This window comes from Aotus nancymaae, unplaced genomic scaffold (genome assembly GCF_030222135.1).
Source record: "Aotus nancymaae isolate 86718 unplaced genomic scaffold, 86718_ANA_hifiasm-v0.15.2.pri h1tg000022l_1, whole genome shotgun sequence".
Lineage (NCBI taxonomy): Eukaryota > Metazoa > Chordata > Mammalia > Primates > Aotidae > Aotus > Aotus nancymaae.
The window spans coordinates 35,887,740-35,911,520 of NW_026988435.1; the positions used below are offsets into that span (position 1 = coordinate 35,887,740).

Here is a 23,781-nt window from a genome sequence, read left to right on the forward strand (position 1 = left end):
ATCCTAGGGAGTTTTCTAATTCCTAACTATCAACAGTGGAGAATCAGCTAAGCCAGATCCTGAAAAATAACCTGCTATAATTTTGATGAAAAGGCCCAAGTATTTCAATAAGCTTATTATCAGAATCCATGTACATTCATTCAGCTACTTAAAACCAGAACTTGAAACAAATCCAAGTCATGTGATAAACTCTTATCTAAATAACCAACATGCTTGCTTTCATTTTCTTGTTTCTGTCATATTTTCTAAATAAATTACAAGTAAACCTCAATAATATATTTCAAAAAATCCAAACAGTAAAGTTTAGTTACATGAAAAATACATTCTGTAGTAGAGAATTTCATACACTGTACTTTCATTTTTGAGACAGAAAGAACCTCAGCTGCAAAGTAACTAATTAATCAATATTCAGGTCAAATTTAAGATCATTAAATAGAGGAAATAGGAACATGTAACCTCCTATTGCTGTTTTTTGTTTTGTTTTGTTTTTTAATAGCATTTGAGAACTATGTTAAGTTCTGATGGAACTAAATGAAGTTTAGCCACCGCCTCATGACCCTAACTTGCAGAATAGGGAAGACTTAGAAAGCTCAGCATTGCTATACTTTGTCAAATAGTTGAGACTATGTTTATATTAGGCTGAATCTGATGGATAAGTAGTAAAGAAAAAAAAAATCTTGTAAACAACAACCTTATCAGAGAAGTAGAATCACATTCATTTTCATTCTCACTAACTACGGCATTTTCATCTGATCCTGTTTTTTTATAGCTACTAATTTGAAAACACCAAACAAACTGGACAGGGTCACAAATTGTCAAAAATATAGTCCTATAGAATTGTATATGTGAAAATAGACCCTTCTTATCCTAAAATAAGATTTTTAAAAGACAACACAGAGAATAAAAGGCCAAATACACACATAAACCCCCCTTCTGCCCCACACATATATATTTCCTCCAAAAGACAGGGAAAAAAATTGTTGAAATAGTATAAATAGCAGATTTAAAAACAGGAGAATTAAGGAACAACAAGAGTAGCTACACAGCTACCTAAAGAGAATATGAAGATCAGGTAAAGGAAATATTTAAATCAAAAGAAAATTTGGCCAAAAAAGAGACAGAGACTAGAAATAAAAAATGAAGCATAACATTATATATATATTCTGAAAAGTAATAAGAAATATAAGTATCACAAAAGCACTTAAAGAGGTATATGATACAAGGCACAAACATTTTAACTTATTTTTTTACCTCTAAGCCAAGAAATGCCTGCACACTATTTGTTCTATCAAGACAATCCAAGCAGTTTGTTCGAACTGTACCACTCTGGCATCTGTAACCAATAAGGTCAAATATCTAGTTTGGAACAAAAATAAAGCTAAAACAAACTGTGAATAATCAAGGTAATTAAAATGTAGCACCCACCTTCTCTCTCCAACTTTTATTACAGTTTTCAAATATCCAAATATACAAAAAAAATTAAGAAATAGATTGTGAACATCCATATGCCCACCATTTAAATTTAACAACTGTTAATATTTTGTCACATATTCTTCTTTACATATCTATCACATACTTATTTTTAATTGGGCCAACAATTAGAAGCTAAATATACATTCAGGTTTATGCTCTCACAGTTTTTTGCACATGAAAGAAAAATATTTATAGAACACATTTTTTTTTTAAAACCTAAGATCTGTTATCTCTAATGACTGTGTCTACAGCATTAATGCTAAATAAAATACAAATTGAAAAATTAAAAATTTGAGCTTTGTGCAATGACATTTCCCTTAACCTGTATTCTGAACTTAACTTTTTTTTTTAACTCTTTTAACATTTACTTTTCTCCTCTATTTCACATGCAAAAACTGAATATTTAAATTAAAGCAGATAGTAAACAATGTCTTTTACTTCTGTTTGCATTTAATAGTTTTTACTGACATCAAGAAGTATTGAAACAGAAGTTTTAAAAGAGAAGCAAAACAGTTTCATATATAACAGCATGAAGTATGGAGCCAGACAAATTCCAGTTCTAACACTTGTTAATTATGAGACTTGCAGCAGATATAAATGGGCATAATAATAGAACCTATCCCTGTAATTGTTATTGATACATGTTAAGACTTAGGTACACTTGCCTGCTCCATAAAAAGTGTCACTAATGTAACCTCTCATTATTATTTGGTGAATTCTAAAGAAAGGAAGAAAAACAAGTTTAAAATCAAGTATAGGATGGGCGAGATGCTTTCCGCCTGAAATCCTAGCACTTTGGGGGGCTCAGGTAGTTGGATCGCTTAAGCCCAAGAGTTTGAGACCAGCCTGGGCAATATAGGGAGATCCCCCCACCCCGTCTCTACCAAAAAAAAAAAGCCAGGTGTGGTGGCACACACCTGTAGTCCTAGCTACTCAGGAGGCTGAGGTGAGAGGATCTCCTGAAATCAGAAGGCAGAGGCTGCAGGGAGCTGAGACTGTGCCACTGCACACCTGCCTCAGCAACAAAGTGAGGCCCTATCTCAAAAAAAAAAAAAGTTAAAAAATATGTTATTTAATTATAAATTTTAATTTTAAAAAGAAAATGTAAGAGTTCAACATTAAGAATAATTTTTAATTGTAACAATGTTCCAATTCAAAGAACAGAGAAACAGAGCAGTCAAACCTTTGAACTTCACTTCCATTGAAATAAAAAAATCCATAATCTAGAAATTTCTGGACTTGAGGTTTAAGAACACTGTGTAATTTTTCTGCCTTTCCTCCTTTAACCATTTGATGATAGTCAAAATTCACCATCTGGATATCAGCAGCATGTTCAGAAGCTTTCAAATGACTCTGAAAGTAAAAAGGCAAATATTCATCTAAATGTTAATAAGATTTTATCAATATAGCATTACAAATAAAACTTTACATTTAAAATTAAAACCCAGCATGGTTCCTTGAGATTTCACTAATCCCACATTTCACTGACATTGGCAATAAAATGGAAAATCACTTGAGGATATCTAATGACATCTTTTTCCTAAAGTCTCACATACTATCCCTGAGAGATTAGGTGACATAACTAACATCCGGGTACCTAAATAATATTCTCATCTGGTTTAGGAAATAAAAAATTATTTCCAATTGTCAGCATTTTATTTTTACAACACAAATAACGTCTTATACTATTATAGAATCTCAAAGTTATCTTATTTAAGACAAAGCCTATCAAAGACTGAAAGTCACATTTTATAACTTCATTCAATACAGACAAGTATTTTTTAAGTTTACCATGTTACTCTGTAAAGTATAATCTGTTTATTAACAGTAACTATTTCATAAGGTTAAAAAATAGCTATGTAATTAGCATACTTTTGGACTTAGGAGACTGAACTTTAGAAAATGTTTTCCAATGATCTTAAGGTTATAATCTTATGTAACACCATAATATATATTAATTACTAATCCAGTAAGTGCTTATTAAAATATTTTTTCTTTAGAAGTCAGGCAATTTTTGGGTTCTTTTTGACATGAAATTCTCAAGTTTTCTCTCATCAATACAAGAAGGTATAGTGTTGCATGTAAATAAATGTATTATTCACAACTTCATAAGTTAAAAACAATGACTACCGTTCTAGGAAGCAGGCAAAGCAATGAACAGATAAAGAAGGAAACTGCTATTTCTCTACTAGTGAGGGATAAACATTTTTGGCAAGGAGGGTATCTTTCTGTTTTTCTACAAAATAAAAATACAGATTAGAAAACAGTGTCATTTGCCTTGAAAGCTTTTTAGAATCTCAATTTCAGCAACATTAGCCTAAATTGTTTCCTAATAGACCCAAAGAGATAAAATTTCCAACAAGTACCCAATCTTTTTCTTGGAAATAATTTACTTCCTGGAAGAATTTGATTACTATATTATCTTATTTTTTAATACCATTCTAGGTGTTCATGGGCCAGAATGAAATAAGAAATGACCATACTTACCTGGAAAGCCTTACTTAGCATATGTTCACCTTCCTTAGATCCGAGCAAATTTACTATTATTTGTTTACCATATAAGTTCTTAAGTGTTCTAAAATGCCTATTTAAAAGAGAAAGGAAATAAGCACATGTCAAATAAGAAGCCTATTTTCTTCAATAAACAAGAATCTATTATTAAATAGAACTTATATGGCAGTATTTTAAACACAGAATTGGAAAACTGGGTGCAAATTCATTGTACATGGTCTCAAAGCTGAATTTACAAAAACTCATGAATGCAAGTTCCTCTCCGAGCTATGAGTACTGAGACTCCCACCCCTGCCGGAATTGTGGAGGCATCCAGCTTCTGCCCACTGTGAGGCTGCCACCAGAGAAGACAGATACCAGCCATGAGCTTGGCTGGGAAGGTGGTTAGGTCAGATGGCAAAGGGCTGCAGCTCACATGTGAGAACATCACAAGCTCTGTGAGTATTCAGAGGGACCTCCTCACTAGCCAGTCTTCAGAAAAATGGGCCCCAAATGTGAGTCTTTTTTCTTTCCGGCTTCTAACCATTCCAGAAGTTATGTAGAGCAATGCCACACAAAGGAAATACAACATAAACCACGCCTATAATGTTAAAATTTCAAGAAAGTACATTTATAAACATGAAATTAAATATATTTTAATTCAACATGTCTAAAATATCATTTCAACATGTAATCAACATAAAACTACCTTTGAACAACACAGGTTTGAACTGTGCAGGTCCACTTATATATGGATTTTTTTCAAACAAACAAGAATCAAAACTACAGTATTCCTGGCATGCAAAACCCATGAATATGAATGATGAGTTTTCATAAGCATGGGTTCCACAGGGCCGACTGTGGGACTTGAGTATGCACAGATTTTGGTATGTGAGGGTAGAACCAATACTCTGAGTATACCGAACATGATTGTACTAATGAGATACCTTACATTCTTTTTTATTTTTTAAGGCAGTCTTTGAAATCTAGTGTGCATTTTATACTTGCAGCACGTCTTAACTGGGACCAGTCACATTTCAAGTGCTCAGCAGCTACATGTGGCTAGTGGTTGCTATACTGGACAACGCGCCCACAGAGGAAGTTTTAAGGCCAAGAGATCAAGACCCACACTTCCAGCACTGCCATCCAGAAGTCATAACACTAGGTGTCATTGTCTTTCAATTGAATTAGGAGTCAGAAGGAATTTTACTTAAAGGCAAAAAAGTTTGAAATAAATCAGTAAATATATGTAGTTCCACTGCTTAGCAATATCAAAATTTAAAGCACTATGGAAAAACTGTCTTACCTGTCAAAAGCAGGTGCATTGGCTTCAAATCCCCTTGACATACGGACACGATGAGATCCCACCTTAAACAAGAAAAATACATTTTTTCAAACCAAAAACCAACATACAGACAAAAGAAATATCACTGCTTACACTATTTAACAATTTATTTGCTAAACACACAGTTGTTATTCAAAAAAATTTCATTCATGATATGCTTTTAATCCATCCCCCTCTTTATTTTTTTAAAAAAAATCTCATCAGAAAAAGAACTAGAAGTTACATCATTATGAAATACTCCTAAACTAACAGGAATTTTTATTGATTTAAACTATTTTTAAAAGTGCTTTCATATATGTTACTTTCTTTTAAGCTCAAACTACGTGCCCTGTGTAACAGATAGTATTACCATTTGGGTAATTTAAAATAACTGAAATATCGAAATATCAACAGGTAAAATAACTTGCCCTCTGAGATCAATATAACTAATTCTAAAAGTGATTCAGATGAAATTTCACATCTCTGACCTAAATTCCTATTCTTCCAAGCTACCTACCAGTACAAATGTCTATGTGTTTTTTTCTCTGCTATGTTGAATACTCTTCACCTCTCCCTCACCAAAGTTTCACCAAATTGAGAATATCATTCCTTCCTCGAAAAGCAGACTTTCCAAGTCAACCTTGCCATCACCCAACTATAATAACTGCAGACTTTGCAGAATCAGGAATTTTGGGTTAAGCAAATTAAACAAGATGGAAAATATCCACCTATTGTATATTGTTATAATGTTTATATTCTTACATAGAAGAGTAGCAGAGAGATGAGGCATAATTGACAAAGACATAACGTGCCAAGAAAAAAATATATGGGCAAGACCAGATTATTTCCCTAAACTTCAATTTAAACATTTCTCTCTGAGACTCTGGCATGAAGGTTGCCCAATCAGAACAAGGATCACTGAGGTGAGGCAAAAAAACAGTTGTCCAAAATTCATTCTTGCTAACCTGTGAACAAAGTGCTTCTAAAGAGGGTGGAGAAGGAGGGTTGTCAAATCAGTCATGCAGTTTGACAATTAAACCAGAAAATAAATATGCTCATCCAATTCCAAAACTGAATTAACAGTACAGTATCAGTCATTAAGCATTATTATAACCCTCACTGCACTAAGTTAGATAATCTAATGACTGTTCTGATAACCAAGGGATTCTCTCTTTAATTTTTAAATAAGAAATCAATTAGCCTAATTTCACATCTGTATTCAATTTCATTTTATAGTACTTAAAAATCTTCATAAAAGTTTAAAATTTGAAACATGTATGTCCCAGGACATTAAGCATTTCAGAGTGCAGAAAACTCAGAAGTTGATACTTTTTCTTTGGAGTAATCCCAGATTAACTGCCTATAACTCTATACAAGTTCAAGACTTAGCATTTTGTTTATTGATTAACACTTATCTTGTATAGTACTGCAATTGTACATAAGGTGAAAAACATACGGTTTTCATGTCTTCCAAGTAATACCTGTGGTTGTTTTCCACCATTCAGTTCCCTAACACATAGATACATCCAGTTATGTATCACAGCTCTCATAGCAATATAATGGCTAGACATTTAGATTTCTGTTTTTATGTTTTTAGAGACAGGGTCTCACTCTGTCACTCAAGCTGGAGTGCAGTGGTGCGATCATAGCTCACTGCAGTCTCAACCTCCTGGGCTCAAGGGATCCTCCCACCTCAGCCTGCTGAGTAGCTGAGACTACAGGTACATGCCATCATGCCTGGATGATTTTTATTTTTTTGTGGCTCAGGCCTGTAATCCTAGCATTTTGGGAGGCCAAGGCGGGAGGATTGTTTGCCCAGGAATTCAAGACCATCCTGAGCAACATAGTGGGACCATGTAACTACAAAAAACAGTTGTACACGCCTGTAGCCCCAGCTACTCGGCAGGCTGAGGAGGGAGGATCACCTGAGCCTGGGAGATGGAGGCTGCAGCGAGCCATGACTGCACCAGTGTACTCAAGCCCGGGTGGCACAGTGAGACCCTGTCTTAAATAAATAAATATAAATTAAATAATAAAATAACATGAAAACAGTGTAACACAGGGCTCATAAACTGGTTATTGAAAGCTCTAACATTAGCCTGTCCCTAAACAAAAGCATTCACCTTGCATCATATCAGGGTTTCAGCAATGTTCTTATAGCAAATACTCCAAACACCCACTGTTGATCATGAAAGCTTAGGAGAAGTGGGGTTCTGTTGGGATTCTCTCCCAAGGGAGATTTAGGGAAAGATATATCTATTTAAGTTATCCCTACAAAGAAAAGACAAGTCAAATAGTCTTGACAAGAATTCAAGAATTTTTGCAGAGCAGTACAAGTGCTAATCCTTGTTAACTCTTGGGCTCTCTTAAATAAAATGTTACTAAAACAGTTCATATGGTCTGTAATTTTTCTCCACAATAACCATTTTATGATATAAGAGTTCCAGCAGTCAAATAAAGGAAGCAGGATTTTTTTTCGTTCCCTTTTCTCAACACTATAGGCTGAGGCACCAAACTTACTAGACTATACATACTCAGAGGCCTAAAGTAAATATGACATACTTTAAGGACTAATGAATTTTGAATAAAAATAAAATGTCAACAATAGCTAACCCTTACATGGTGCTGAATGGGGGCCAGGTGCTATTCTAAGCGCTTTTTATTTAATCCTTACAACAATCCTTGAAGTAGGTACTATTCATATTATTCCCATCATACAGACAAGGAAACTGAGACACAGAAGGGTTGAATTATTTGCCCAAGATCACACAGCTAGTAGTGATAGAGTAAGGATCCCAACTGAGAAGTCTGGTTTCCAAGGCTTTGTTTTATCTACTTCACTTTTCGCCTAAAGAGACTAACTTGTTACATACTAAGATAAGAAAATAATAAATATAAAATCACTTTGAAAATCAATGTGCTATAAAGGCCTCAAAATTTTTAATACTAAATACACAGCTGAATTTCAATGGCTATTTGAAAGAGCATTAAAAGAAAAAATAACTAAGATAATCCCAGAAACTTTGTACTCAGATCCTTATTTGTAAATTTAGTTAACATTTTTAGAGGAAATAATGGAACTATCAATAACTTAATAAACTATCCTGAAAGTTTAGAAAATATGAAAATTTTTCAAAAAATAAAAATAAAAACTAAATGTCAAACACATACTTGCAACCCTGGTTGCTCCCAGAACAATGGAACAGACCCTCGGATTTGTATGAAGGAAGAAACAGAGTCATCTAAGTACACAACCTACAAAAAAAAAAAAACATAATGTATAAACTATTTCCACGGAAAAGTTGCTACACTTGTAGAAAAACAAATTTACTAAAATCTGTTGCATACTAGTTACATTTTATGATCTAGCTCTCATATACAATTGTCCAAAACAGGCCACTAAACAAGTTTGACTTTTCTTTTCTGTTAGTGATGTTAACCAAAAAAAATTAGTAAAAATATAAGTATAAGATTCACAACTTTTAAAAATGAATTCTTTTTAAATCTTAGTATTTTATACACATATCTTTATATTTCATTTTGTTTAGCTCCTTATAACCTAATTTGAAGATCCAAGTTGGGCTGGGTTCATGGCCTGAATTTATAATCATATAGTTTCATAACCAAAAGTATCATAATTTCTGATTTTTAGACAGTATATATATTTGCCATTAAGAGCCAGGTTTAATTTAACTTCACAGAAATAAAAAAGTTGTCTAGCTCTACAACTGAGGATTTTAAAATTCAATACCACATTGAATACGTCATGCTGATTAGTGACATTTTGTTACCTATATGAAGAGTAATACCAAACTAAGTTTTAAGGAAGCCTTTTTTTAAGGCCCATAGGTAACCAAGAACAATCATAAAACATTATAGATGTCAAAATAAGTTCTGAATCAAATAAAAATCTGTTATTCTAGTATTTTCTGTGCCTCTCCTATAATATATTAATTAAGAAATATAAAACACTATATATACCTGTTCTGTTTCTACAAAATTGGCAACATGACCATCATCATTTGTTCCCCGGACGTTAAACCTGGTCCCAGCTCGTTCACAGCTTAATCTTGAAATGAGGCAAGCCTTTGCCTGTTTATGTGCAGCATAAATTGTTCTGATTTCTACACCTCCACACATAAGACGTAATAACCAGTCATCACAATTCACACCATAGTGTTTGAGATGCAAATGCAAAGACTGATTCCTAACAGGAAAAGAAATAAATGATTAGCTCATGGAATACTAAATAACAAAGTATGACTTTTAAAATTATCTCCTGGAACATTAATATTATTAAATTTAAAGGTATAAAAACCAAATCAATTCATTTACATTTACTATGCTAGGGATCAGAAGATGGGGCTATACAATGAGATCCTTCAACATGTGATCTATGGTCCATAAAAAAGGAGTATTTTTGTGTTTTTAGTTTCTGTGGCCCATTTCTGTTATGTCTTTATATATAATGTGTTTATAACTTAACTTGTTCCAAAAAAGGATAACATATGCATGTCCCCACCCCAATTTATGGAGCTCTACTTAATTTTAATTAATTTAAATTTAAATAGCAAGATGTAGCTAGTGGCTACCATATTAGATAGTGCAGGCACAGGATTTAGCATCACTCCAAAAACTTTTAGCATTCTAGTTAACAGATGGGGCCTGGTGTTCAAACTTTTTTCAGAGAAAAAGATTTTATTCAAACAAACATGAGGAAGCCCAGTGATTATGATACAGATAAAAGCAGCTATGGCTGAAGTGGAGATTGCGACTGAGGCTTGCTGAGTTGGCCTTCGCACCCCGATTACCCCTAAGGGGTCTCTCCTGGAACCTTAGACCTCCACAGACACATATAGAAGCTTCTAACAACATACGGCTAAGGAAAATATATTGTAAAGTGGAAAAACTCTATCAATTCAAAAGTGAATTTTCTATCCTATTGAAGCTTGGTTCTCCAGGTTTCAAGTGGAATTCTTCTTAAGTGTTCCATACTCTTTCTCTTCCTGTCTTAAACAAGGTAGCATTCTCTTGAAGACTCACAGCAATAGCCCTCAACTCCCTGCCCGCCCCTCAGATGACAGGCTGCAATAGAGATAAAATGCAGTTCTGGAAAACCAACTATGATTCCAACCCCTCTTATCTATCCAGAAAAGCACATGGGAATATAAATGAAATTACTACAGGGATAATGTTAAATCTGATGACCATTACTTATTTTAAAAATATATCAGATTAAAATTCCATACTTTACTATGACCCACGTTGATCTGAGGCAAAGTTCAAATTGGTTGTGACCCAATATGTCCAAACACCATAGCTGAGACCTATGCCAGAGCAAAGTTATAAGAAACTTACTTGTCTCCATTTAAATAGACCTTAAACCCCATGCATTCTGTGCAGGCAGAGTTTCTGTGCTGTCAGTTTTCATTTCTCTTTGCTGTTAATGTGTCACTGTTTTAGCATTTAAATTTATACAAGACTTTTGACTGGTAGTAGCTTAGAATTTCTAGAGGAGTAAAGCTATCTGGGTTTTGTGATAGGTATTTGCCATCCTTTGGCTACAAAAACTGCATAGTTGTATCCTGGAAAATATTTCTACTAAGTGCACAATAAATTCCAAAAGTTTCCATTTTTCTATACAAAGTGAAGCTCAAGAATGCTAGTCCTTAGCAAAACTGTAAAATGAGCAAAATTCACCTTTGGTGATTTAATTGTCCCTTTGTTCAACCTGTCTCCTGCTGGACAAACTTCAAGCTTTCTTTTATCTGACTTTGCCCCCATCTCCACTCTTAACTGAATAAAAAAAAAAAAAAATGAGGCCAGGCACGATGACTCATGCCTATAATCCCAGCACTTTGGGAGGCTAAGTTGGAAGGATCACTTGAGGTCAGGAGTTGGAGATCAGCCTGGCCAACGTGGTAAAGCCCCATCTCTATTAAAAATACAAAGAAATTAGCCAGCGTGGTGGCACGCATCTGTGATCCCAGCTACCCGGGAGGCTGAGGCAGAAGAAATGCTTGAACCCAAGAAGTGAAGGTTGCAGTGAGCCAAGATAGCACCACTGCACTCCAGTCTGGGCAACAGAGTGAGACTCTCTCAAAAAATAATAATAATAAATAAATAAATCATTCCTATTGATTAAATTAAGGCAATATATCTGCATCTTCTTGGACTTATAACTGTATGAAAGCTTTTATCTCTTAATCTAAAACTCTGGGTAAAAATGAGGGGAAAAAAATGTAAGGACAGCTGCCCTAGGCACAGCTGCAACACATTTACCTTTTCAAGGAACTTTAACCTCTTCCACTAGAAAAAATGTAGTGTTGAGATGGTTTTAACTCTTGGAAGCCTTCTTCTGAATGCTACACAAAAGTACATTCCATCATTACTAGTTCTTCGGGCAGATAGGAACTCATGTCCAGTCATCTGCCCTATTAGCCCCTGCATCCTCTCTCTCCTTCCCCCTCCTTCATGGTCTCTTCCTCTGCTAAACCCAAGTGTCTAACACATAATGCCATAAATCCTGTTTTTATTCTGTCCACTCTTCTCCCTGATGCTACTACTCTGGGCCAAAACACTTCCATGTGAGCTACAATGTGACCAAGCTGTTGCTCTAAAGTAGTTGTTGTTGACTTTGAGTCTTCTGACAGCTAGGGCAAATGGGTGACACCTGAATGTGCTACTCAAGGACCATATAAGTGACAATGCAAGTGAGAGAAAAAGTACACAAGAGGGAACACCTTGAATCTGAACTGTTAAGGGAGGCCAAGAGCACAGAGTCCTGAACTTTGGCCTTACAACATGTATCAATAGAATAAAATATAATTTGCACATGATATCAAGGGAAAAAGTCAACATCAATGTTGGCTGTAAACAATAGAACCACTATACTAGAAATCTGGTCTACTGCAATACAGTAATACTAATTATAGTCCCAAGTGTTCTGCTCACCATTTGTGCCTACTTAGAATACAACATAGTTATGCATAATCATGAAATATATCACACTTACCTACATAAGTCCTAACTTATTATAGTACTAGACTTTCTCCCAGTATACTACTTCTTCACAGTCTGTTGCTCTTGAATCAAGACCACCTACTTATAACCTTAAAATTTAGAAAAATGAGGGAATGTTGGCTTAGAAAGGGAATACTGCCAGAGACAAGATCTCAAAACCAAGAATAGAAAATATGAGTAACACAGTTTTGTTACAGTTAAATTCATTTCTAAATTTACACAACTATTTTAAATATATTTTGGAATATATTTGGAAATGACAGTTCAGTCTAGATCGGGGAACACAGGGGTTTTATGTCACATGCCAATTTTAATAAACTGACAGTGGCTGTCTGCCATGCTCTGCTGAGGACTCTAGAGAAGGAAAGAGGGGCACACTCAATTAGCAATGTTTATCCCTTGTTATCTCTAGACATAGCAACTGCTGAACATATTATGTCCCAAATCACCAAAAGGGAAAAAATGAACTCACCAGAAAAATCTATTATCAGTTGTCTGTTCTTGCATGCTACGATGCGCATTAAGACTCAAATCTAAACTGATGCCAGATGCAGACCATGCAAAATAAAAGTTTCCTGAATTCAAAACTTTCCGCACTTCTGAAATGCGATCCTCATCTGAAGAATCAATTCTCAGTGATATAAACTCAGTGGAAGTAACTCGGAAAACTTCAGATTCTTGAATTTTTCCAACAGACATACATCCAGTGACCAGGACCAGATAATGTAACATAGTATCACCTGGAAAACCCAAAGATTTTACTGGATGAAAAATCCCAACATTTTCAAGCTATTCCATTTCTTTTGACTTTCTTTGTGCACCTCTATTTTTTAAACCTGACATTGTGATTATTTTAAACTTATCATGGATGTGTTTAAATTTACTAGATTTTTTTTGTTGAAAAAAATCCTTTTAAGATATATTAACTATAATAAAGCGTTTAAACATTAACAGGCTAATCTCACAGGAAACTGTTCCTGAACTTACTCTGAGCTACAAAAACTTTATCAGATAAAAAGAAGTATGTGTTACTTTCTCTACTTTTGTTCAATGATTGTCAGAAAATTCAGATAAGAATGAATTCACACTCATTTTTACCAGTTCCTTGCAAATAGTAAAGCTGAAAAAAATGGCATATTATTATAAGCTGAGGATGTTGATGATATATGGGCAAAAGTCTCTGGTAACACTGATTTATAAAAACTTTCATAGAGATTTTTTTCATGTAATTGTGATAAAAAGCCTATGAAATTAGTATAAAGCTGAAATCCAGCAACAGTATACTGTGAGCATGGGCTCTGACACAGGTAGAAGTAGCCTTGAATCTTGGCTCCTTAACTTATTATCAGGATCAATTTCAGCATGTAGCATAAGCAACCTGAGATATCATCTCTTATAAAACAAGGTTAAAGCAAATACCTCATTACACTGTGAGGCTTACCCAGGACTAATCAGTAAAGCACCTAAGTGCAGTGCTTTATATGTGATAGATTCATAACAAATGACAAATCTCCATTTTATAGACCAGTGCTACTCAAAGTACGGCCCATGAACTGTTACCAGCTCAAAATGAGAAAGAATGCTTAACGCCAGAAGAGAGATCAACTATGTCACTAAGTTCACCCTTTAGATTAGTTGACTTTTTTTCCTAGTAAGACTTTATCAATGAAAGAAGCTATGTGTTGATTTGTATCATGGTGCAGCTCCTTGTCTTATCAAAGATTAGTAACAAAGTAATTTATGGACCAGTACCAATCTCAAAGCAACACTTTGAGCCACACAATTATAGATAAACTAGTAACTGCAAAGATTACTCTACAGCTCATGGTGACATTAAGTGGCAAAAAAAGGCTCAAGCAGAGAGCTTCTCAATTCAAAACAGATGTCTTTTCCACTATAAACCAAGAAAAATCAGTGTGGTCCTCATGAAGACATTTTTTCCTATATGCACTGAAGTAATGAAAGGGAAAATGTTCTGATTTTCTCTTTTGACAATTGACACTTACCTCTTCAAGTGGTCAAACCAGAGCTGTCTCCGAACTTAGACTTACATGAGTTTGAGCATGTAGCATGCCTTTTGGGCAAATATTATCACAATATTAGCTAAATTATTATTTAAAAGATGTTAGTACATGTGTAGCTTAAATATGGAGTCTACAATAATTCATAGGTAGTCTCTCTCAAATCCTTAGGATTACAAAAATAGAAATGAAAATATTAATGAATTCTATTGAATGATAAACTTACCAAGATTTAACCGCAAAACACCTAAGAGTCCATATGCATCCAGTACTTTGGAGTATGTACCCTTGATTGCCTCTTTTTCTGCAGATGCTACAAAAAAAGTTTTAGTTTAAGAAAAATGACCTGAAACATCAGATTCTACTTAGCTAAATATAAATCCAGAGTTTCAACCAAAAGTTTCTGAATCTGAAATTCTTAAAATAAATGTACTGCATAAAGTATTTGTTCAAACTAGTAACATAAGTATTCTTTCCAAAGAGTTAATAAATTATTCCAGGACCATCTATTAATTAATCCATCCTCTCCACTGATCTGAACTCTGTCTAAGTAGAGTTTTATTCTTGACACAATAGTGCTTGACACTTAGAAAACTGACAAAACATTTAAATGATAAAAGCTAACAACAACACTTGTCTACAAAAATTTAGTGCAAGAATGGAGAAATCTGATTCTGAAAGGACAAAAGCCTGGTCTTTGCCTTATCCCTTCTGCTATAAAGTTAACATTATCTTGCTAATGTGTATAAACCACAGAATAATTTTCCTAGGAATGGCTATTATTCTATCGAGAAGAAAAAAACAACAACAGAAATCAAATCCTGAAACTTTAAAGGAAAAACCTTTCTAGCTCTTAGCAAATACACATTAAAAATCTGACAAAGAACCAAAGAAATACTAACAAACAGTATTTCATAGGACAAATACAAATAATAGATCCCACAGTCTACAGTTGATCCTTGAGAAAGATACCTTTCTTTCCTTCCAGGTTTCTTTCCTCCTTTACTGCTCTCCCTTTTCCACTCTCCACCCCACCCTCAACTCACCTCCTGGCTGACTGGTTCATGTCGTATTTATTTCTTATCTCTTATACTTATCCTCTTTCCTTTACCTTATTTATCTATGATATATGATGTTTAGCAATAGTGATGTGTTCCACATTAGAAAATCACGTAAGCAGATCCTTATGACCGTCTCATTTCCTGTCCATCTTTATTGCCAGCAAAAGGGCTCTTCTCAGCCTACTGCTTTGCCTAATACTCTTTTGTACTTTGCAATAGAGATCTTTTGCTTTGCCTGGAAGCTCTTCTCCAGAGTTCTATAGGACATCTCACCTTCCCTGTCTGCTTCACCTCTTTTCAGACCATGCAGGCTTAAGCCTTCTTCCTAGGAAGATTTGGCTTCTGCCTTCTGATGAGTTTTGCTCTGCTAGTTGCAGCACAGGCTAAGACTAAATGACTCATCACTCAACTAGCTGATACTTTCACAATTCTCTATTATGTTTATTATTAAATGTGGGCCTTTATCAAACCACCCAGCATGAAATTAGGGAGCGGAGAAGATTTCACCAACCCATTAAAGTGATGGGGATTTATTATTTCATTCTGCATTCCTTGAGTTCGTATTATTATTATTACATCTTATGTTTATACAATAGTTAATCCTAACATTCCATGACAAGCAACCCAAATATAAAACATTATAATATAAAATTTATATTTTATAAAAGCAAAATAGAATTGCCTTCTAAATACTGCCTCATTAAGAGTACCACATGTACAGCAAACATTAGAGAGACTTGTTATATCTCTCAGGACAGAAGGCATGACTTCCAGGATAAATATTATTCTAGAGTTTTACAAGTTATATGCTATATACACTTAAAATATCATCACTAATACAGTAATATAGAAAATACTAGATATATCCATTTCAGCAACAATCATCATTTGGGTTCAAATGCCAAGAGTCAGTAAGAGTTAAGGAGAAAATATAGTTGTATTTTTGGGTTTTTTTTTTTTTTTTTTGAGACAGAGGCTGGAGTGCAGTGGCACAATCACAGCTCACAGCAGCCTTGACCTCCTGGGCTCAAGTAATCCTCCCACCTCAGCCTCCCAAAGAGCTGGGACTATAGGCATGTGCCACTATGTCCAGTTAATTTTTTTTTATTATTATTTTGTAGAGATACAGTTTCTCTATGTTGCCCAGGCTGGTCGGGAACTGCTGGGCTCAAGCAATTCTCCTGCCTGAGCCTCTCCAAAGTGCTGGGATTATAGGCATGAGCCACTATGCCTGGCAAAAAATAAATTATTAACATTAAGTCACCACCACCTTCCTTTAGAAAACAGAAAAAAAAAAAAAAAACAGAAAAAGTCATTCTATAACTTAAATTACCATGCAACAAAATGTTCTCTCTTCTAATAATGCATAATAATCTTCTCATTAATTATACTCCAAATACATGAACATATGTCTCTCAGGCCCAATGAAAGCCTATCTGTTAGACTATTGTCTAATTCAAACATGAAAACAAATGCTTTGCAGTTTAGTTATTTACATGTTTGTATTCTATTCTGAGACTCATGAAACAGGATACACACAAACACACACTTTAAAGTGCATATTCTTAGAGCCACATGTACTTTTAACTTCAGCCATTTCCAATTTCATAAGAGAAAATAGTACCTTCTTCCTAAATATATTTTTATCTGAAGGACAATAGATGTTTCCCTATTTTATGATATATGCTTCCAAGGTTTGGGGTAGAGTGGAGGGAGGCCCAGTACAGGCCACTAGGAGGATGGCCTGTGCATGAAGCTGAAGCTAGAGGCAGGGGGAAAGGGGGCATCCCTTTGTGGGAGGGGCAGCCTGGCATGAGTTCCTGAAGTCTGACTAGGGTAAGGAGAGGACTTTCCACCCAGGGATGTTAGGGCATCCTGGCATGATAAGTTGGAGCTTGAGAGGAATGGGGAAGGCAGGGTTTTGGAGTGCCAGTGGAGTAAGGAAGGAACCTAAGTGGTGGAGGAAGCTACACTGATAACAGAAGAGTGGTTATCTATGGGGAATGATTAAGGATAATGAGAGCCAGGTTTCTCACTGTTAGAGAAGGTACAAATGGAAAGAGAGAAATTAGAAAGAACAGTGTTGATTGGAATTAGAGTTACCATGTTTTCTAGATAAACCGAAGAAAGACAAAAAGATACAGAAACATAGGTATAAGTATATATGTCACATACATACATAGTTACATATACTCCTTAGCTCTATCCACTGAGTGGACCTGGGATCTACAATGCTCTGACGGCAATGCACATACCTAGCATACTTTGGCTTCTACATACCATTCTCCACTAAAAGGAACTAGGATTCCTTGGAGAAATGGCTGATTCCAGGGCAAAGGCAGGGACAAAATGAGCCTGAAACATAGTATTGTGCCAGAAAGTAAAGAAGTGTTTAAAGGATAACAGAGATATGTCACAAACATGCAGAAGGCAGCTTGAAGGGGCTTCTACTGGTGAAATCCAGGACAATTTGAACATCAAAATAAATAATAAGAGTAATATGGATTATAGGCCTATGAATTGAAAGTCCCATGTGGCAAAACAAGTATAAGGGGAAAAAAAGTCTGCCTGACATGTCTAGCAGACCATCACCTTAATCAAGCAATCAAACTGAACACCACCAGGGGCTGGGCACAGTGGCTAATGCCTGTAATCCCAGCACTTCGGGAAGCTGAGGCAGGAGGACTACTTGAGCCCAGGAGTTCGAGACCAGCCTTAGCAATATGATGAGACCCAATCTCTACAAAAAAAATACAAAAGTTATCCAGGTGTGGTGGCATGCACCTGGGGTCCCAGCTACGTGGGAGGCTGAGGCAGGAGGACTGACTGAGCCTGGGAAGTCAAGGCTGCAGTGAGCTGAGATCATGCCACTGCACTCATTAAGAGTACCACTGCACTCCAGCCTGGGCGACAGAGTGAAACCCTGTCTAAACAACAACAAACAAAGTTAACACCAACAGTAAGAGGACAAGTCAAAACTGTGAGCCATCTGTCAGGACACAGTGAAAAGAAAACAGCACCACTGCTGCAATACTCCTGGCCAGAGGTGAATAACCTGAATCTACCCATGAGGAGCCATCAGACAGACCTAAAGTGATGGACAGTCTGTATACAAAGTAACTGGCTTTCACCTTCAACATTTTTAAGGCCATACATGTCAAAGATTGAGAAGTTTTTCCATTTAAGGAGACTAAAGAGACATGACAACAAAATAAAATGTATACATCTGAACTGGACTCTTTTGCTATAAAAGACATTGTTGGGACAATTGGTACAAATTGTAGAGAGGATAAGGATTAGATAGTAGTAACACATCACTGTTAATTTTATGACAGTTATATGAGAATGTCTTTCTAGGAAATGCATAGCAAAGTATTTGGGGTTGATAGGCATCATATCAGCAACTTATTCTTAAAAAGTCCAGAGAATCTGCTCAGTTCTGGGGGGAAAAAAAAAATTCCAGAGGAAAAAAGTTATTCGTACTATACTTCAACATTTCTGTATGTTTTAAATTGCTTCAAAATTAAAATTTTTTTAATGTAACCAGCAAAAATAAATTTTAAAAGTATATATATTTATTCCTAAAGAAGCTTTTATCTTTGATGTTAATAAGGTAAACTCTTATAAATACCTTGTTATTCCCTCCCTGTACATTTTTTAATGGGGGAAAAAAGGATTTCCTTGTTTTATGAGACTCCATAAAATTCACAAGAATACCTGATGGAAAGGGGATGAACCTAATTTAAATTACTGCCCCACTTCTCTGTTAATTTAATTCTAGAAAATAATTTTAGAATCTTCTACAACAAAGAGGTTATTTAAAATAAGAAAGCCTAAACAACATTACATAAGATAATATGTATAATCTTTAGATCAAATACAGCACTTAGAAATACTTTACAATCATCACCATCATTCTTTTTCCCTTGATAATCTCCCCTTGTATCCCATGCTTCAGCCAAATGACTAGTTTTGTTGCCCACATGTTCCACATTCCCTTCCCTCTCTCCCTTTGTTCGTAGTGTTGTTTCATCTGGACCAACCTTTAGTCATCTTTGTATTTCCAAATATTACCTATCCTTCAGTCCCAAACTAAAATGCCACTTCCATTCCCAAAGATTTTCCCTCATCGCTATAATTGGAAGTAAATCTTCCTCCCATTTTATACTACAGTTACATGTAAACTAGTAACAATAGAAACTAAGTCTTATTTCTTTTTCCTTTTTTGGCAGTGGCGGGGGGGGCCAGGATCTCACTCTGTCACCCAGGCTGGAATACAGTGGCGCAATCACGACTCACTATAATCTCAAGCTCCTGGGCTCAAGTGATCCTCCTGCCTCAGCCTCCTTCCTGAGTAGCTTGGACTACAGGCACATGCCACCATACCCGGTTAATTTTTATTTTTTGTAGAGACAAGGTCTTGCTATGTTGCCGAGGCTGGTCTCAAAGTTGTGGCTTCAAGTAATCCTCCTGCCTTGGCCTCCCAAAGTACTGGGATTACAGGCATGAGCTACCGCACCTAGCCTCACTTCCTTATATCTCAACACAATACCTACCTAACACAGAGACTCTGAATGAACACTGCAGCTGCTGACTAAATATTCATCTAATAGACAAAAGCAAATTGAGAAGTTGTGCCTTAAAGAAAATGTTCTGTTAATTTAAAATATATGAAAAGATAAAACATTTTACTTTATCACTGAAAGTATCCGAATGCCTCATTTTTTTTAATTTTTTTTTTTTTGAGACAGGGTCTTGCTGTCGCCCAGGCTGGAGTGCAGTGGCACAATTTTGGCTCACCGCAATCTCCACCTCCTGGGTTCAAGCAATTCTTGTGCTTCACCTCATCTCCTGAGTAGCTGGGACTACAGGCGTGTGCCCACCACACCCAGCTAATTTCTTACATTTTCAGTAGAGATGGGGTTTCACCATGTTGGCCAGGCTAGTCTCAAACCCCTGACCTTAGGTGATCTGCCTGCCTCAGCCTCCCAAAGTGCTGGGATTACAGGCAGAGCCACCACACCCGACTTGAATGCCCTCATTACTGAGATTCACATTCAACAACTCCTCAGTTATGTCTGGAAACTTTCAAATGTGTATGTCTGTGGCAGGCAGTAGTAAGGTGAGGATGGGAAATATAGGCACTGTTAAATGACTGCTAACCAGCGTTTAAAATACTGAAGTTTATGAAGTGGCAGGGTGTGTGGGGAGCTCAGAGGAAACAATCTGAAAGAATGAGCGGAAATAAGTTCGAGAGATATAGTGTTAGGGAAGTTCAGGTCACTTTCCTGCTAGTGCAGTCTTTCAAGGTATCCACTGCCCTTTCAATGAACGGAATAAACTGCCTTTTGTGAAGAGGTATTTTTACCCTCCTATTCATGGTGGTTATTAAACAAACGAGATGCTAGGCAAAACAAACCTTTCTTTGTAAGTTACTGACTTCTAACTATAAGTAGGTGGGAATGTCCCAGAAGAGAATTGCTTTAGGAGTGATTCTGAGCCCATCAAGATCTACAGCAGTTCAGCTAAGGTAAGGTGGCCTCATTAGTTCACATACTGAACACACAAGCTAAAGCAAATCCCAACTTCTAAACTTATTGCTATAACACCTCAGGAATAAATAGTACCCAACTCCCTCTATAGCTTATTTTAAAGGAAAAGACTCTCTTTTTCCTATGTCATAGTCAACATCTTTCATTCATACCTTTTCTTAGATATCCTTTTTTTTTCAATTTGATACCAGCTCTTTATTAGGAAAGAAAATGTAATAAACTTTCTTTGTGCCAAAAAAGAATAGTTTTGCTGGGTGCAATGGCTCACGCCTATAATCCTAACACTTTAGGAGGTCGAGGCAAGTGGATTGCTTGATCCCAGGAGTTCAACACCAGCCTGGACAAGATAGCAAGACCCCATCCTAAAAAATAAAAAAGTTTAAATTTAAAAAAGATTAGTTTCTCCATAAAAAATAAAAGCGGAATAATACGTAATGAGTGAGGGATAACCAAAACTTGCCACATATAGATAATAAGAAAATTTTAACAATTAGCAACATTCATTTTTCAATGGCCCATTAATCATAGAAAAATTTAAAAGCTATATAAAAAGCAATCTTACTTACGTATTAGAAATATATTTCAATTCACCCATGGATCCAACATGCTTTTAGACAGAGTAAAATTTTTATTAACTGACTTAAGAAAAAAACACTGCCGGCTGGGTGCAGTGGCTCACACCTGTAATCCCAGTACTTTAGGAGGCCCGAGGCGCGTGGATCAGTGAGGTCAGGGATTCGAGACAAGCATTGCGAAACCCTGTCTCTACTAAAAATACAAAAATTAGCCAGGCATGGTGGCGCACTCCTGTAGTCCCAGCTAGTTGGGAAGCTAAGGCAGGAGAATCACTTGAACCTGGAAAGCAGAGGTTGTAGTGAGCCGAAATCACACCACTGTATTCCAGCCTGGGTGACAGAGTGAGACTCCATCTCAAAAGAAAAAAACGCTTCCCCCAACGCTTTTTTTTTTTTTTTTTTTTTTGAGATGGAGTCTCGCTCTTGTCACCTAGGCAGGAGTGTAGAGACGTGATCTTGGTTCACTGCAACCTCCGCCTCTTGGGTTCAGGCGATTCTCCTGCCTCAGCCTCCCAAATAGCTGGGATTACAGGCATCTACCTACCACACCTGGCTAATTTTTATAATTTTAGTAGAGACGCAGTTTCACCATTTTGGCCAGGCTCCTCTTTAACTTCTGACCTCTGGTAATTTTCCCTCCTCGGCCTCCCAAAGTGTTGGAATTACAGGTGTCAGCCATGGTCTCCAGGCAAAAACACTGCCTGTTAAACTCATCTATGTTTAAAGAATTCTCATTGCCATGTTTTCATGGGAGAGAAGTGGAAATCAGGTGGAGCATGGTGGTTCACCCTGTAATCCCAGCACTTTGGGAGGCTGAGGCAGGAGGATCACTTGAGGTCAGGAGTTGGAGACCAGCTTGGCCAACATGGTGAAACCCCATCTCTAATTTAAAAAATATGAAAATTAGCTGGGCATGGTTATGGGCACCTGTAATCCCAGCTAATTGGAAGGCTAAAGGCATAAGAGGTTGAACCCGGGAGGCTGAAGTTGCAGTGAGCCGAGATCGCATCACTGTACTCCAGCCTGGGTGACAGAGCAAGATGCCTTAAATGAATGAATGAATGAATGAATGAGAGGGAGAGACAGGAGGCAGAAATACAGAAAAACAAAAGTATCCATGAGTTGTTGATTGTGGAGGCTAGGTGACATACTTCTCCAAATAAAATGTTAAAAAAAAATTATTCTCACTACATTACTTGGAATACTGGATAAATTCAGAAAGGAGAGACGATAACTCTGGCCAATTATCTTGAGAGAGCCAGAAGCTACTGGATCCCTAAGGGATCAGAGAAGTACTTTTCTCTAATTACCCTAGACTGGAAGTGCATTAGCCAAAAGTTCAATAAGCATTTGAACTTTTTTTTTTCCCAGACAGGATTTCTCACTCTCACCCAAGCCTGAGTGCAGTGGCATGATTGTAGCTCACTGTAACCTGAAACTCCCAGGTTCAAGTGATTCTCCCGCATCAGCCTCCCAAAGTGCTGGGATTATAAGTGTGAGCCATGGTACTTGACCAATTTGGACTTTTATAAACTTCAAAGGGAGTAGTAAGTCCTACAACCTTTAGAATGGCCCCATAGCCCACTCTTTCCAAGGCTCTCAAACACTCATCAAATAATAAATATATAATAAATTAAGAAAGGAGAATATTTAGTAATTCCAAAATGGAGGCCTCAGAAAGGGTAAATATTGTTATACCCTGCCATCAATGTTTTCCTTATACTCATCCTAAATAATTTAGTTTTAATATTCTACCCTGTTGAAACTGCAACTATCCTTGGAAAGTAATAACTTTGCTCTCGCTCATTATCACAGAATTAGGAAATATTTAAAACTACATAAAGCCATGAGGTAGTAATATCCTACAACTTTATTCAGATAACTTAACTCCTTCATTATTTTAGTTCTATGCATGTTTTCAAACTTCTTTTACCTGACAAATTCACGCATGACCGAAGGGAGGCCCAACCTACAACTTCTCCTCTTTAAGCTACTGGAAGGTAACAAAAATAGAAACTGTAGAGGTGACCTATTTATAGAGTATAAAAAACACTCAGAGTATAAATATATCAGTTGTTCTCTATCAAAATTTAACATATCAATTGTGCTCTATCATATTATTTGACATCTTCCACCTTTTTTTTTCTGGAGTGACTTACTTTTATAATATTATGTCATGTGAAATAACTGGCATTATTCAGCATTGTTGTATTACAACCTCATTTCTCAAACTAGAATTTAAGGAAAATAATAAAGTATCAG

General features: G+C 36.1%; 1 protein-coding gene across 9 annotated transcripts in view; it reads right to left on the minus strand.

The window, feature by feature from the left end:
* The window catches only part of SYNJ1 (synaptojanin 1), an 86,320-nt gene that overhangs the window by 48,494 nt on the left and 14,045 nt on the right, over positions 1–23,781 (minus strand). For all 9 annotated transcript variants that reach the window (XM_012446344.2, XM_012446360.2, XM_064380098.1 and 6 more), the window contains exons 3-10: positions 14,558–14,644; positions 12,783–13,050; positions 9,269–9,494; positions 8,459–8,542; positions 5,270–5,331; positions 3,961–4,057; positions 2,657–2,826; positions 1,252–1,333 (exon numbers count right to left, since the gene is read on the minus strand). In XM_012446344.2, coding sequence (XP_012301767.2) covers positions 1,252–1,333; positions 2,657–2,826; positions 3,961–4,057; positions 5,270–5,331; positions 8,459–8,542; positions 9,269–9,494; positions 12,783–13,050; positions 14,558–14,644 — 1,076 coding nt within the window. The remainder of the gene's footprint in view (positions 1–1,251; positions 1,334–2,656; positions 2,827–3,960; positions 4,058–5,269; positions 5,332–8,458; positions 8,543–9,268; positions 9,495–12,782; positions 13,051–14,557; positions 14,645–23,781) is intronic.